We start from the raw sequence: 17,854 nt of genomic DNA, 5'->3' as shown, positions 1-17,854 counted from the left end.
TCAGTCAGTCTGAATTTTCCAACCCTGGCGGACGAGGACCACGACGCGCGGTTCATCTTTCCGATTTTCCACAGTTTTGATTTTGAAACGAAAATAAAATAATTTTTGTTTAATACCTACCATAATAATTCTTCCTTTTATTTAAATATTTTCATATTTACCAATAATTAGTGTAGTTTGATTAACTTTTGAGATCATATTCTTCGGTGAAAGGTGTGAAAAAAACATTTTCAAAATTGATTCTTCTATCTGGGGTAAGGTTAGGCCACCCGCAGGCCGAAGAATGGGAACTGGTGAGTTTTTATATATTTTTGTTATAATTTATTTGCATGTAGGTAAACTAATGAATTTTAGAAAATTGCGAACTATTTAATATCACTTAATAAATAATTAAAATAGTGATGAGCGGGAGTTGTTCTTGGTCTTGATCTTATACAAAAAGCAAGACCGATCCGTGCAAGATTTACGCAAGATCAAAAATAAGACCCAGCATTCAAGGCTCTTGCGGTATTTTTTTTCTTATGCATTTTATTAATATCTCAGTTTTCATAGTTTCATTTTTAAAAAATGAAATTTTTATTTACCTACCCCTCCAACCATTAATTTATATAAACAATAATAAAGAAATGTTTCTATAACTAAACTATTGCCAGCGACAATCCTGCGAATAAAATAAAAATATATTTGCATTCGAAAAATAGGGGAGAGTGACCCAAAATAGGACACTTTTTTTCTCAATTAATTACAGACAACATAAAAGGAAAATATGGAAATGGGAATTACGGAAAAGTCTACTTTATTGAGGTAACATCGACATTTTTTAATGACAATTTTAAAATAACATAAGCTAATACTTAATTTAAAAATGGGACACTAATTACTATGAGATAGATAATCAAATTACAATTCATCAAGATGCCACAGGTTTAATTTTTCTATTAAAAAGCAATTTTTACACCCAATACCAATCCTATTTACTTTCCGTATATAAACATTTGCAGACTGTGATGACAATCACAGTGTTCTTGATAACAATCTCGACTGTCTTATCGCAAAAGCTTTTCTTTCCTTTAACACTTTCGTTCTTCACTTTCTCAGCCTCTTCCAGCTCTTTTTATATGGTAAGCATCGTTGACTCTCGAGATCTTTTAGAGCTTGTTTTTTTTCATTCTTTCGGCAACTGGTATAGGACTTATCTCTTATAATTTAATGTGCTTTCTGGCATGGTCCAAGAGAAATACTGGCACTGGATGTTGGTGTTTGGAGATTCTTAGTTAGTAACTAACATCCTAAAATGGGACATGAAGCGTTAGACGTCCTATCTTGGGTAACTTTTAATTGTCCCATCTTAGGAACTTTTGCAATAATATAGATTTTTAATAACCTCACTTGACAGCGAAGGAGAAAAAAAGACGCATGGGTCGAAATATATTTATTATAAACGGCTAACTTATATAACATATGAGGAATAAATAACACTCACCGTCCATAGGCATAAACTTTGATACTGTCCCGTCTTATGCTCTCCTCTACTATATTGTTTATTAAAATATTTTCTATGAAGAAAGTACCTCTCGTAAAAATATATTAAAAAGTCCAACTATGTAAGCGATGTATCAAATGTCAATAAGTAATCGATCTTGGTCTTGCTACAAGATTCTTGCATGAATCTTGCAGGAAGACCAAGACCGACTGCTTATTAGACTGCAAGACTAAGACCAGCTACTGCTCTAATGTTGTCAATAAACGTATTTTGGAATGAATTTTTCATTCATAGTGTGTTGCTGCCCCTCCCCCATTTTTTCTCTAATAGGTACTTTAAAAGAGGATATATAGGTACACATTCGGTAGAAAAAGAGTATTTTTGATTAAATGCGTTTCAATTCAGTTGATTTTTATAGATCTCGCTACCAATTAAAATTTGTATCTTTCTAAAAGCCAGAATATGAATTGGATAAGTTTGTAATATAGTTTGATCAATTGTTCTGGTTCATAAAATATTTTCGTAAATTGTTTCGGCTTGTGAAAAGCAGTTTATTTTTTATCCAATCAATCATTCCAATTCAGGAATGATAAAAAAAATCAAAACAATTTTACAACCAAACAGCACAACTTTATTTGGAAATATCTTGGGAGTTAGAAATCCTGCCAAGCTAATTTTTGATAAAGATATTTTTGGTCAGTCAGTATACATGTTGAATACGTATATTTTTCATCCGTCTTCTCGTAATACATTGCATTTCTATTCGTGATTCAGTCTATTTAAAGTGCTGAAAAAAACAGTTAAAAAAACGTTTTTCAAAAGTTGATGCAGTTTTTTAAGAATTTACGCTCAATTATATCTTATGTAAGTTTTTATTTTATTTTTAAAGTAGTAAATAAACGTATTCTCCAAATTTTAACCTTTACAAGATAATAATTTATCCATGGTGAATAATATAGTTTATCCAGTTTGAAGATATTATTGGTATTTATATTTTTTAATTATTTTTCAATTAGGTAATTAAAATTTCTTGTTTTCCTGTTGAATCTTTCCGATATAAATCTAATTCTATAGTTGCAATGACGCTATTAGTTACTGACGATCGATATGAATCATTTAAAAAGCATTATATTGAAATTGTCTTTATTGAGCTTTGACTAGTTTAAATTAAAGTAAATGACATTTGTTACATCCCTTATATACAGAGTAACAGTTTCTTAAGAAAAAGTTCAGTAGCTTCCGAGCATTCGGAGGCCAATAGGCCAATATCTCTGTTATATTAAAGTCAATTTCTATACCAGCTTTTGCAGTCTTCATAGGTCTGGAACCATTTCTGGAACGCATCCGGTTTTGCTTACGTCCTCAAATAGAGATGTATTGGAAGTTCTTTTTACGTTCCTTAAACAGCGTGTTATTTCGGCGGAGGTGAAGCCGTGGAACATTGCTTATTACTTGCACAGAATAGAGATAAATCTATTTTGTTGTACTGTAAGTCTATGGTAACCATTGGTTGGGGCAAATTTGCTTAGGGCAGCGATCATTCTCGCGGCGTTGTTTAACTGTGCGTCAATCATTTTTTTCTGTGCGCTAATAAGCTATACTGGCGCATAGTACTACACCAGACAATAAGTTCCTATAGCAAACGATCGAATTGTGTATACTGATGCTCTCCATGTCGAACAATGTTTTCCGTGGTTTTAGATACATACTTGTTACAACACAATGTTTCTATCAAGAGTGACCGAACTTTAAGATAATATATTATAGTATTATTTGAGTATTAATTTTTGCTGTATTATTTATGCTATTTTAGCGTTTATGTGTTTGTAGTTCATAGTAATGAGCAAATGCAAGATCAAAACTTTCTTGTTCCTGTACTTGGAACTAACTTGAAAATATAACATTGAATCAGCATTTCTTTCTTTAAAGTTTTATGCAATAATCGGAAAAATACTATTTGTATTATATTAGAACAATCATTTTGAACAAGTAAGTAATTTCTTATATCATATGCTATTGGCCGTCCTCCGCCGGAAACACTGCGACCTGTGAGGCCTGTTGTGTTTCTATTATCCATTTCTATTTCTTTATTCATTCTCCTATCCCTGTACCCTGCACCCACTTATGCAGGTCTTTGATAGGATGGGAGCATAGTTCCTCCGGTTCTAGCCTAGCTTTCCTAAATAAAAAGTTTTGCTTGGGATTCAGCGCCTCGCAGTGGCATATTATGGTCTCCGCTGTTTCAGGATATTTATCGCAGCGTCTGCAGCAAAGACATCCTTGATACAGGTTGCGCTTGTTCAGGCAACACTTGACAGACATGTGTCCTGTCAAGAGACCTATTGTGATTCGCACTTTATTCCTGCTAAGCATTAGCAGTTCTTTATGATTTTAGGGTTAGGTCCATATATAAAGGCCTTGCTGTGCCTGTGCCCCGGTCTTGGTCTTGCAGACCAAACACTAGTCTTATTCTTTGTCTTGTTCTTGCTTTTTGTGCAAGACCAAGAATAAGTCTCGCTCATTACTAGTAGTTCATCTCTGCTATTTGCCAATTGCCTATTTGCAAGTTAATTTTAATATATCAACCGATATTTATATTATATCTGCTATTGATTTATGTATGACTGCTTATTATTACTATTATTGTCACTTTCCTTCTGTAGTATTTTAATATACTTCTACTTTAGTATCAATCTTATGATATTGTTTAAGGAGATCGACTTCTGGACATACCCTGCAAAGTATGCGGAGATCGAAGTTCTGGAAAACATTATGGAATTTACAGCTGCGATGGTATATTATCCATTTCCCGAATTATTAAATAACAAAAATAACTTATTTTGGTTTTTTAGGGTGTTCAGGTTTTTTTAAACGCAGTATCCATCGCAATAGGGTCTACACGTGCAAAGCTACAGGCGACTTGAAAGGCAGATGTCCGGTGGATAAAACTCATCGAAACCAGTGCAGAGCCTGTAGACTTTCGAAGTGTTTTCAAGCCAGCATGAACAAAGATGGTAAGTTGAGTTTTATATTATTACAAAGATGGGGGATTAAATAATAATTCCAAGATTATTATTGTATTATGTGGTACATATTAAAATTCCGTTATACAATATTTTCAATCCTAACAAAGATGAACATCTCTCTTCTTCATTTTTTTCAGGTTAATAATTATTTTAAGAGTTCAGAAATTTATCTTAATTATTAACTTTATAAATCTGTAGCAATACTTTCTTTTCGTGAAATAAAAATTTGAAAGTTCTCTGTTATTTCACTTAAATTTTCATCTGATACAAGCGCGATTGTTCACCATTAGATTTACATTCGGCTTTGGAAGCGTAGAAAATTCCATGCAAATTTTGAACTGTCCAAATATTGGCTCCCTTATAGATTTTGCAGCGAATCTGTAAATAGGTTTTTGAAGTTCTGGATATGCTGAAAACGCATGCCATATTGGAACAATTTTGAGGAAGCCGGTTTTAAATAATTTAAGAAAAACTGCATCTATTTTTAATAGAGATGAGCAAAACTGCGATTTTCCAATCGCAGTTGAAACTGCGATTGTGATTTATAAATCGCTGTGACTGTAACCTGCGATTGCGATTTTGATATTTTTAAATTGGTACGCTGTAAACTGGGAAGCTCAATCCCAAAATTTTTAATAAAAAACAGAATAAATAGCGGAATAATTTTTTTTTAATAAAAACTTACAAAGAAAGTATTGGGTGTTTTGATGCCATGTGCCTTTTAAAATTTGTAGTGCGTGTTTTTTATGGTATTTTTGTGATTTTTATGATAATTTTCATCAATTACCAAAAAAAAAATCCACAAATAACTTAGTTTCCCTTAACATTTTATATTAGAACAGACCGAATAAATTTAAAAGAGAAATTAAAAATACATAAAATGTTCAAAATATTCGAATGTGCTTTTAGACAGTCTGTAGGTATACTAACGAAAAATTTATTATAAAAAAGGTTGCCGCCAACCTTAATTCACATAACTAGAAAAAAATGTTTATTTTATCTTTTTTTCTTTTAAAAACATTTTCTTTATATATAACTCAAAAGAAGCCAACGCCGACGGCTTTGATACGGCCCGTCCAGTGCAAGTGCAAACTTTCGAACTTTTAGATAAATAAAAGGACAATATCACATTTTATTATATTTGAAATTTCTCTAAAATGAAAAAACTGATTGTAAAGGATGTATTTAAATTAACATAGCAGCCGATCCACAACTGTTAGTATATTCAGAAAATTATATTATATTATGGATTATTATAAAATGTTTATAATAATATAATATATAACAAAAATATAATAAATAAATAGGGCTGTTTCTTTTCCATGCTCTATATCTTCTACGAGTAGTAAATAAAGGATAAAAATAGATAATTTTTTATAATTTGAATCCAAAACTGTCCTTATGAATCATTTTACCTGATTCAATACCTGGGAGCAACTGTAACTATAATTAGTCATAACCGAAAACAAGAATTTTTTAACCTTCTCAATCCATAATTATATTATAAATTTAAAACTATTATCAAAATTTCAAACTAATAAATTATATATATTATGCGGTATATAAACATACATATATGTATAAGCCTATTTTCCAACGCTGCCTAAAAATTACGGGGCCCTGATTGCGAATGTGATTTTGCGATCTAGTCTAGGCCGATGTGTTGGGAGCTGCGAACGAAAATAGCAATCGCCGCTCTTCGTTGGTGAGCCCACTCCCGATGCCGCGCCGCCGCCGCCGGCGCCGCACAGTGCTTCGTCCCATGGACAAAAATCGAAAAAAAAAGTTAAAATTTACTAATATCTGAATATGTAATTTTATACTTATAGCAATGTTCAACCATCCTATATATTATTTTTCATAAACAGCGTTTTTTGTTAGCAAATATTTTCACTAAAAATAAATTTTGCGATCATTATCTTATATTAGTAAAAAGAATAACATTCATAGTAGTTCTGTATATGGAGTTAAACGGTATGTACTTAATTGAAAGCCACTATGGATATTGTTAAACAAGGTATGTACTTTAAATTTATTTCTAAACAAGTTCGTTATTGTTTAGTTTTTATTTATTTTTTAAGATGATTCTTAAATGGGTATAAAAATTTTACGTTTTCAAACTTCAAAAAGTCATTAAAAAAAACATATCAAAACATATCGTATTTATTGAATATTTTTGTTGCCATATTCATACACTTTTAATTTTTGTATAGTTCACCTGCGTCCGCTTGCGACGGACTTTATTTTTTAATACTTTTCAGATGGAGTAAAATTGATAAGCAATGCCGATCTGGTTAATACTTGGCTTAATCATAAGGACAAGAACTCAAAATTATTTATATTTCAAAAAATGTGTTCTTTATTAGATATTGATGAACCTTCCAGTCCAATTTGATAACCACTTGTGCCTGAGCTCACTATGTTGGAGCGAAATGTGGCATAAAAAATGTTTCCATCTTTCAATTTATTATAAAACCTCATACCCAAGAAAACGAAAAAATAATATATGGATATGGTCTATTAAAGAGGTAACTATTAACATCCGAACCCCTCATACCAACAAAAAGAACAGTAACAACGCGAAAAAGTAACATATTAGAAAATGATGTACAGAAATATCTTATATGTGAGGATATTTCATCTACCTGTGATTTGGATACTATAAATTTGGAAGGTTCTGTCAGCAATGATTCTTCTGAATCAGAGTAGTTACGATCTATGCATTTTGTTGTCCTAAAGTAAATTTATAGTATCTTAAGTTTTTTTTTAATTAAATATATCATTAATGCTTCTTTTTCATTAAGAAAACATTTTTATCTTATATTAGGTTTATATTGTAGGAATCATGTTCTAATGTTATGCGAATTTTTTTATCACAGGGATTTATTTAATACTTACAACCGTTTTCATACTATAAATTATTATTTCCTTAGATGGAACACAGCTCCAACATTTTTATTATTTATAAGATTTTTTTTCATAAACGTGGGACTAAGAACATCATCATTTAGTACAATGAGAGTACTCATCGTTTGTGTCAAATAAACCTAGTTTGAATAAATTGCCTACAATAAAAGAGAAGTTTTGCATTTTTGTCCTCTAGAGCCATATGTTCGAAGCACTGTGCGCCGGTGCCAACGAAAATCGCAATCGCAATGCTGGGATGAGCTGCAATTTTCGTTCAGCTCCTCGTTCGCCTGCCCACTGCCGTGTTGATGACGCTCCGCCGCCGGCCGGTGCGTACGAGAATCGCAATATTGCGATTTTCGTTCCCAGCTCATCGTTCGGCTTCTCAGAACCGTGTCAATGCACCGCCGCCGCCGCCGTGCCGGCCGGTGCAAACGAAAATCGCAATGCTGTGATTTTCCTTCGCAGCTCTTCGTTCGCGTGCCCACTGCGATTACAAATCGCAACTGGTGTAATATTGGTTGCCTAAAAATCCAAAATCGGCAGATATATGCTTCAATCGCAAATCGCAGTTTGCTATGGAAAGGAATCACAGGTTGCGATTGCGAATTTACATACGCTGCGATTAAATCGCAGTTTGCGATTTTCTGCTCATCTCTAATTTTTAAATTAAAACTGAACAGGTAACAATGCAAAACCAAGCAAATGCCAACATACCTTAAGTTGTCAACTTATAATTTCAATGTCAAATTTTATTTCCACCTTATAGCTTTTGTCTAACTTGAACAAGTTTTACTTCCCTAACCGTGAGTACTATAACATAGTAGGGTAAACAGCACAACAAATTACATTCAATGATAGGTTGAGGTATGTTGACATTTACCTGGTTCTGCATTGTTACCTGTTCAGTTATAGATCAGAAATAAATGCGATATTTCTTAAATTAGTTATGTTGGTTTGTCTAAAATTTGATTATTTTAACTTTACAAGAGGACAAACATTTGTATTATTGACATTTTGAGAAAAATGCATTCTTCATAAAAATTTTTGCTTGATCTAAAATGGTTAATCCCGTTTATACTTTTCCAAATTTCCATACAGTTTTTGAGAAAATTAAAAAAACATGTATATATTGTTAATCTTTTCCCTATGTCCTAAAAATCAAAAGACGTTTCTTCCATTTCGATTTCATTCTTTAATAGATTGTTATTTATAGAATTTTAGTTAAAGTCGCATTATTAAGAAGCACAAAAAATTATTTAGTTGAATACAGAAAGCTACGGAAAGGGTGATAATAGTTATCAGAAAATGTGATACTTTAATACTCGTAACAGCAAAAAATATGACTGTAATCAAAATTAATAATAACCATTTATCAAAGTATGAAATTGAAGTGATATTAATATAGAAACGCCTCTTGATTTTTAAGACTAAAAATTAACAATATCTTCATGTTTTTTTTAATGTTCTCTAAAACGGTATGGAAATTTGGAAAAGTATAAATGGGATAGCTAAGTTTAATAACGTTGCATTATTTTTGGAAAATAAATGTTTTTTTCGTTAACATGGCAGTTGGTTTGGTTTGGTTTGACCACTTAAAAAAACGATAGATGTTAAAACCACTCCTGCACCCAATGGATGACATACCAAGGATTTACAAACTTTGAGAAACACCTCACAGTAGTATTGAGTAATAAAAAGGATTGGAAGGAAGAAACGTGTGCTCAGCATGTAAACGACCATGCCATAACGTGGTATACTGATGCTTTCAAAACCAAAGCAGGGACAAGGATATATAGGAGTATTTAGGCCTAAAACAAAATACTCCAAACCAATGGGTACCTACCCGAACATTCTTCAGGCAGAAATTTACGCTATCGAAAGATGCTTACAATTTATCTTAGATAGAGGAACTATCGAAAACAGGAAATAGCCATCTTATCCGATAGTCAAGCAGCACTAAACGCGATCAACTCGGTAACCATCAACATCGATAGGATTTCGAAGTTGGTCAAAGTATGCCTAGAGAAGCTCAAAAAATTAGGCAAAGAAAATAAAGCCCTCCTCCTACTCTGGGTGCCTGTTCACCAAGGGATAGAAGGCAATGAAAAGGCAAATAATCTAGCTGGAAAAGGAGCGAACACTCCACTAACTGGACCAGAACCGTTCTGTTATCCAAGCGGGAACCAATTGAAAGTCGAACTGAAAAAATGGGTGACCTCCAACGGTCTAAGATGTAAAAACAATCTTCGAATTGTTACGGGGTTTCTAACAGGACACTGTCTCCTCAACAAACACCTTAGTAGGCTGAAGCTGAGAAACAACGGTGAATGCAGATTCTGTGGGGAAAATGGGGAAACACCAGAACACCTTATCACTGAGTGTATCGAGACGACGACCGTTCGTGCCATGAACTTTGGTACGGGTGATGTCGAGGATGGAGAGCTGGCCTCTGTGGAGCCGTGTCATATACTGGCTTTTCTTAAAGCCATGATACTGTATGATGAGTTATAACTCGTTGTAACTCAAGAAAGGGGAACACGAGTAAGGTCGAGGTGATTAACTCCCCTCCTAAACATTCTACATTCTAACACGGCAGTATAATGTCTAGTTCGTCAGATGAAAGCGTAAATAAACATCAACAAAAGACCCCCCCCCCCACACCTAGATTAATTTTGAGTAATTCAAGATCAGGAAAGAAAATCTTTCCTGATCTGTTGGACAGACATTAGATCTCTTTATAAACGGGTTTTAATGTTATTAAAAGTAAATAAAAACGGAATAATAATAAACGGAATTTAAAACTAAAAAAACATAATGAGTAAAAAAAGAAAAACAGAAAACCTTTTTTAAAAGATACGTCTATTTATTAATTATTTTCGACTTTCTATGTCCTAAGACGGTAAAATAGACGTATCTATTTTTTAATTGTTATTATTCATAGACATTAATCATTTACATTTTATTACTTATTCATCATATACATTACTACGTTCCTGAAATCGCTTTATAGAAACCTTCCACTTCAAGTGCCCTGATCTTACCAGACTCTAATCCCAACCATCCCCCCTTAACGTATCGCCGATCAAAATACCCATGACCCCATCGTCGCATATCAATAGATATCCTGCCTCCCCCCGAGCCACCTTCGACCCCCGTCTTGCGTCGTCAGCTGACAGAGTGACATGACACAACCGTATTATGTCGGATTACCTGGGTTTAGCCGCGTCGTACACGCCATGTGACGATTCGCATGGACCGTACACACGTGACGGATTGATCTCGTTTCACGCCCTTGTTGGCCTTTGTTTTCGATGGGGTGCGGAGCGATTATCGTAGTGGGAGGGGGGATGGATGGATAGTGCGGGGGAGTTGGCTAGGATGGAAAGTGCTTTATTTCAAAGATATATAGCGGAGCTAAATTATATTTTGAAATGCAAAAGTTGGGTGAAAATAATAAAGCAAGCTCCAGATAGGTCTCTCATAATAATTGTGTCATCCATCGGGAATTTTTATCACTGATATACAGTGTCGCTGATAGATATGGGAACGATCGATTATTAGGTAAAATATAAGAGGTACAGCAAAAAGTTAAATATAAAAGTTATAGAGTTTTAAATATCTATTAGCGGGTTTATTTACTTACTTACTACCATTACTCGCTGACAGAATATTTGACACACATCAAGAGATGGTTACACAAGGCGTTTTCTTTCATCAGCTTTTCTGTGACTGAAGAGCCCGATACGTGATGTTATCTGTCTACCGCACTCCGGAGATTTATAAAATGTATTGCTTTGTTGCCTCTTTTTGGTTGTCGTTGGTTAAGTGAGTTTACAATTCTCCTCCATTGCGTTCTATTGTGCGCTGCTTCCTCCCACTGATGCTGCATACTTATCCCTTTTAAGTTTTCATAGAAAATATCCTTGTATCTTTTGAGTTGTCCACCCGGTTTCCTCTTACCGTCTTAAGGTCACCGTAAGAAATTTCAATAGGCGGTTTTCTTACATCCTGTATACTTGACCAGCCCATCTTAAGCTTAGTAATCATGACTTCAAGAACTGGTACGTTTGAGATATGATGCGGTACCATTTGATTCTAAGGTGTCTCTGTCTAAGGTCTATGTCTAAGGTGTCTCTGTTGCAACTTGTTTAATACGTTCGTGTGCCGGCGGTACGGCACCCAGGTTTCGCTTCCATATAACATGGTGGCGATTATTATTACTCGGTACACTGCAAGTTTCGTTTTTGTGCTCAAGTCATGATTCTAGAAAACCCTGTCTTTTAATTTCCAGAATGCTCTTGAGGCGCTGCTAATTCTGTGCTGAATTTCAGAGTCGATATTGGCCTTTTCCGAAATCAAACTGCCGAGGTAATTGAATTCCGCTATACACCTATTCCATTAGTTCTTCTCCGATTTTTATAGCACCGTTATGATTTTCCGGGGGAGTGCACATGATTTTATTTTTTTCCGGAGGAGTGCACAATATTGTAATTTTATCGATATTCAGCTTAAGGCCCAAAGTTCTATGTGTTTAGCATTTCCTGTAATTGCTGTAACCGTTTTGCAACTAGAACGCGGTCATCAGTCTTTTTACACAATCTTGTTCAACAACAAACAACAAGTTCTAGTCGTTGGACAAGATGTCGATCTTGTTGTTTTATTAGCACCACTTTTCCCCGATGAAAAAGACATTCTTTTTCTGAAAAAAGCCATAAGTAATGTGAAACAACGAATGTATAGTTCGAGAGACTTGCAATTTTCCAGTATTATACGCAATTTTAAAATTTAAAGAATTTTTTAAATTACGTATAATGTAATTTAAAAAAATCAATTTTATTTATTCACGCTATTAGCGGGTGTGACACAACATCAGGATTTTTTGGAAAAGGAAAACAACAACACGTACAAATATTTAATAAAGAAAGAGAAATTGATATTATCGTTGATATTTTTAACAATGCAAAGTCAACACCTGAAGAAATTGAAAAAGCTGGAGAAACGTTTGTACTGAAACTATACAAACTTCAATTATCTGAAGGAAGCCTTAGTGAGCAAAGATACCCTTGTTGAAACTAAGATACGCTTGTTAACTAACTTATTGAAAGTTAGTTGGTCAAGCAAACAGCACGGTACTTTTATCAAAATTGCCTTCCACATCTACTGCAGCTAGGCAACATTCCCGGAGAACATATCTTCAAGTACAAATATGGCAAGAACAACCTATAAAACCCGACCAGTGGGGCTGGAAGAAAATCAACAACACCCTGTCACCTTTATATACAACAGAATCGACCGCCCCTGCTTCAATTATGTCATTAATAAGTGTCGTGGACAAAGTTGTTCGAATACTGAGCACATTCTAGAAACTATAGACGATGACAATATGTAGATGAAAGTATGAATGTTAGTTTAGTGGAATAGGCAATGTTTTTGTTTATATTATACAGTATTATATCTGTTGCATGTATATTTAGCAAGTTAAAATACCTTGGGAGACTATAATTTAAGAAAGGCGACCTGTATTTTTTTTGTACTCCATTTTACAAACGGTTATTGCTCGAAATGCATTGGATAAATATAAATAATAAATAGAACCTTTTTTGTAGCAAATTTTATAAGGAATATTTTTGGTAAGTATTTTTTTGTGGGACCAACGGGTTCTGAGAAAAAAGCGAAAAACCATCGAAGGGCGTATTGGGTTTTTTTGGGGTGAAGCTCACACTTTAGAGTTAAGAACTCTTTTGATTTTGAAAAAAGAGGTTCTGAGAAAAAAGCGAAAAACCATCGAAGGGCGTATTGGGGTTTTTTGGGGTGAAGCTCACATTTTAGAGTTAAGAACTCTTTTGATTTTGAAAAAAGAGGTTCTGAGAAAAAAGCGAAAAACCATCGAAGGGCGTATTGGGGTTTTTTGGGGTGAAGCTCACACTTTAGAGTTAAGAACTCTTTTAATTTTGAAAAAAGAGGTTCTGAGAAAAAAGCGAAAAACCATCGAAGGGCGTATTGGGGTGAAGCTCACACTTTAGAGTTAAGAACTCTTTTGATTTTGAAAAGTCTCCTTTTGGTGCCTCTAATCTCAACATATCAAAACTTTATAAATGTTTTCTGCTATTCGGCTATTTTAGGTCTAATATAAATATACTATAAGGTGACCAATAAGTTCTTTATTTGTACACTTATAGATTTCCGTTTTGCTGATTTGTTGTTTTTAAGTTGTTTTATGACGGCCTTTATTTCCTGTTCCTTTATTGGGATATCTTATACATCGATGCTGTTATAGGTACTGAGGTACTGTGTTAAGTGCTTGCATATTGGGGATGTTGTCTTGGTTAAGGATACGTTATCTCTTTCCAGCGATTTCTGATTTGCTCTTCCTTTCTTTCCATTCTTTCTTTTAGAAGTTCACCATTTTGTGCCTTGATTGGGCAGCTTGCGTTTTTAGTTGGGCCGTATATTTCTTTGACAGTCTTACAGAAGAATTTACGATAGTCGTGATGCGCGGCGTACACTTGAATCTGATTTGCTTTTTGTGACTACCAGTTATCCTTTAGTTGTCGCAGGTTTTTTGAAGGGTGTTGTTGGTTGCTTTAAAGTTATCCACAAGCTTTGGATTGAGTGGATTTGCAGTGACTGCTTGATGTGCTCTAGGCTTTATGTACAGGGTGGGTCAAATTCGACGCTTTTAAATGGAAACACTCTTTTCTATAGGAGATAGACAAAAACTAATATCGGTGTCTGGAGTTCAATTTTTGTCAAAAACATGATGGTCAAAACCGCATATCGATATCTGTTACCGTTTCGGAGTTACGGGGTGTTTTTCAAAAATATGCATTTTTAACAAATCGCTGTAACTTTTTTGCTATGGAAAATTTTGTATTTTTATGAAAACATTTCCAAAGCACCTTTTTACGTAGAATTCAATGGTTTAAGTATACTTTTTTTAACATTAATAATTTAAGAATTATTAACAGAAAATTTGATTTTTTATATGGAATACCCTGTATATTTTTAATTTATTGAAAATAATTTAAAATTACCTTTCCAAAAATATAACACACTTGTTATTTTGCTCGATTCCTCTTCGAGATATAGAGTATAATATAAAAATTCGCTCGCTTTAAATAAGTAGGCTATGAACGGCACAATGCAAAAAAAATTCTAGCTGTGAGCATCAATTAAAACGAAAATAATATTTGCTATGAGAGATGCAGAATTTTATAACAATTTAAAATATATTTAACCAACATCAACACATTTAAACTATATCTAATAACAATAAAAATAAATAGCAAACCAAGACATGAGCTTTTGCTACAGGTGTTCGACATATCGACCGTCTTCTGTTATGGACAGACGGGGCAGTTTTTGAACATTTCTCGCGGAATTCATTAACTCAGTGTGGGTGAAAGATACCTTTTCATAACTGCTAAGTATTTCTAATTCTTGTCTAGATTATACGGAAAAATAAGGAACCTTTATTCTTCGCAAATATATTCATAGGATTAGATCCATGGGCACTAAGTCAGGCGGCCTCGACGGCCAACGGCTGGGATCTTGGTTAGTTATTCAATTATTCTTGAAATTGGCTGCAAAAATTTGCTGATAACTTCAGCGTTCAGAGGCGGAGCGTCGTCTTGCTAGAAAAGTATGTTTTCGAGTTCCATTAACGGCATATCATCAATAAGGGGTCCAAAGCCTACTAGTTAAAAGTGGCGAACTTTTAAAAATTCTGTATTTCGAAGGGGATTAAAACAAAATATCAAGTGTGCTATATTTTTGGAAAGGTAATTTTAAATTATTTTTAGTTAATGAAAAATACAGAGGGTGTCCCAAATAAAAAATCAATTTTTCTGTTGATAACTCTTAAATTATTAATTTTAAAAAAATTATACTTAAACCATTAAATTCTACGTAAAAAGGTGCTTTGGACACGTTTTCATAGAAATACAAAATTTTCCATACCAAAAAAGTTACAGCGATTTGTTAAAAATGCATATTTTTGAAAAACACCCCGTAACTCCGAAACGGTAACAGATATTGATGTGCGGTTTTCAGCATCATGTTTTTGATGAAAATTGAACTCCAGACACCGATATTAGTTTTCGTTTATCTCCTATAGAAAAGGGTGTTGCCATTTAAAAGCGTCGAATTTGACCCACCCTGTAGGTTCAATCTGGTCAATCAGTACCACATTTGGCATCTATTCCGGCTTTTGTAAGTCTGACATCTTTTAGATGCTTCCTTCAAACGATTACCTGGTCCAATTGATGCCTGATCTGGGATGTTTCATTTAAACTTGTCTTTCAGCTTGAACCATATATTTGTGATGCAGAGATTGTACTCTGTGCATGTTGTTAGTAAGCGTTCACCAATGCTACGAGTATTTACGTTTTCCATTACATGTTTTCCCAATAGATCAGGCCATATTTCTTGCTAATTGCCGACACGAGCATTAAAGCAAAATGATTCGCTCCTGCTTTGGAATTCGCTGGAGAGCATTTTGTAGATCTTGGTAAAATTTATCCTTATCCTCAACTTTAGCGTCCACGGTGGGAGCGTAGGCACTAATGATGTTGACGTAAGTTTTATCTGACATGGGGTACCTTAAGGTCATAAGACGTTCGGAGACTCCTATGGGTACTTCTGATAAACTGGTGTCGATTCCCAAAGGGGGGGGGGATGATGTTTTAACATTGCAGAATTGCAAGATAAAAAGTTCTTCTCCAGAATCACTCATTTTATTAAACGCAACCCTCCGATTAACTCATTTTACTTGACTAGTATGTCCTATAACTCCAACATAACGTCTCGCAGAAGTATCCTTTTGATTAACCATTTAAATAATTTAAGAGCATTAATTTCTACACGCATATAACCATATATAACGACAACACATATATAACCATATATAACGACAACTTTTATTTATATATTATCCAAGATATCTGGAGCAATTGAAAGAACTTGGTGCTAAAAAATTAGGCTAAGTATAAAAGTATAAAAATACAAACATTTCTTCCTGCCTGCCCTTTTCGTTGGCCGGTCTACTCACCGCTTCAAATAAATGCATACACACACATACATTTTATTTCGTTTCATTACCAGTACCCATGTCTAGTACTCTTGTTTAGATACAACGGTATAAGTACCATTGCTTTTATCCTATATTACAGCTCCAACATAATCATAATCAAAGCCAAAGTCTTGTAGATAAAAAACTGATTCTTTCAAGAAGGGAAAGATGAATTTGAAATCGAGATTTTTTTAAGATTTAACCACCTAGCCTTTGCAGATTACTTTTCGAATAAAATTACTACGTTTTGTTGAGTAACGTATAATGTCAGAGCCATGTTAAAAACATTATTTAATTAATTTACATTGTATTTATTTCCTTTTAATACATTTGTTTTTTTATATCTTATATACAACAATTAATTTTAGTGTGATAGTGTCATTGAGACAGTCGGTTTGGGAGAGCTGTAAGAAAACGATCGTTCCGTACATTTATTAGTCAATACTGTATCAAATTCGGCTCTTTTCACTTAACTAGTTCTTTTTGATAAGTAAAAGATTCATCAAATCGCGACTTTCATTTACTTCAAACCGTGTACTAGGTATAAGACGGGTAGTTTTATGTCGTTGCACATAATGTAAAGCAGATTTTGGTACTAACTTGGTAACTTTTGACATTTTTTCCCACCCTAACTTAAAAAAAATCCAGCTTAATCTATTCTATCCAAAACGTATTTTAAATATCTTCTTACTTAATCAACTATTTTGCAAGAGAACAAACTAATGTCCGCAGACCGACAGTCCGAACTAACTTAAATTCGAAAACTCTCCCGGAATTTTCTCGGAGCGTTTTCTCCACCGAAAGGATTGAAGACGGCGATGGTGTCATGTTTTGCGGGTTCGCAGACGCCTAAAGTTGTCGTCTTAGGGTCATGGGGCGATTGTGGGTTGAAGGGGATCCGGGAAAACATAGCGCCCTATCAACTCTGGAGCTTGTACGCTTTGGAAAGTTGCTTGTCGTGCTGGCGCCCAAGTTTTAAAAGTTAGATTAAATCGAGAAGAGTTTCGAGGCGTTCGGTGTTCTGGGAAAACGCTAGAAGTGAGAAATAATAAATATGGGTATATACATGTATATCTTAAATTCTTGTATAGTTTCAGTCTATATTATTAACAAAAAAGTATTGAAAGTTTTTAATCTTTTTTTGTCCATATTTATCAAATTTACCGAATATTCTGAATACTTTTTATTTTATTTGTCTTATGTCATAAATAATTGTTATAACATTTTCTTTCTCAAAGCAGATATATTTCTAATGAGTTATACCATAGTGTTAAACATAAGATGGCTAGTTTAAGTTTCTTAGTTCATAGATTTCTTAGTTCTCCACTTACCAACGATCTGTTAACCGGCTGTTAATAACCGGTG

General features: G+C 34.0%; 1 protein-coding gene across 1 annotated transcript in view; it reads left to right on the top strand.

Annotated features, from left to right (window-relative positions):
* Positions 1–283: 283 nt before the first annotated feature.
* Positions 284–17,854, top strand: part of LOC115874852 (nuclear receptor subfamily 2 group E member 1) — a 77,861-nt gene continuing 60,290 nt past the window's right edge. The window contains exons 1-3 of the mRNA XM_030890152.1: positions 284–293; positions 4,196–4,276; positions 4,336–4,497. Of these exons, the coding sequence (XP_030746012.1) occupies positions 284–293; positions 4,196–4,276; positions 4,336–4,497 (253 nt within the window). The remainder of the gene's footprint in view (positions 294–4,195; positions 4,277–4,335; positions 4,498–17,854) is intronic.

This window comes from Sitophilus oryzae, unplaced genomic scaffold (assembly GCF_002938485.1).
Source record: "Sitophilus oryzae breed Bouriz unplaced genomic scaffold, Soryzae_2.0 scaffold_1301_pilon_pilon, whole genome shotgun sequence".
Taxonomy (NCBI): Eukaryota; Metazoa; Arthropoda; class Insecta; order Coleoptera; family Curculionidae; genus Sitophilus; species Sitophilus oryzae.
Note: the sequence above shows the minus strand (reverse complement) of the source record. Positions and strands in the feature narration are given on the sequence as shown.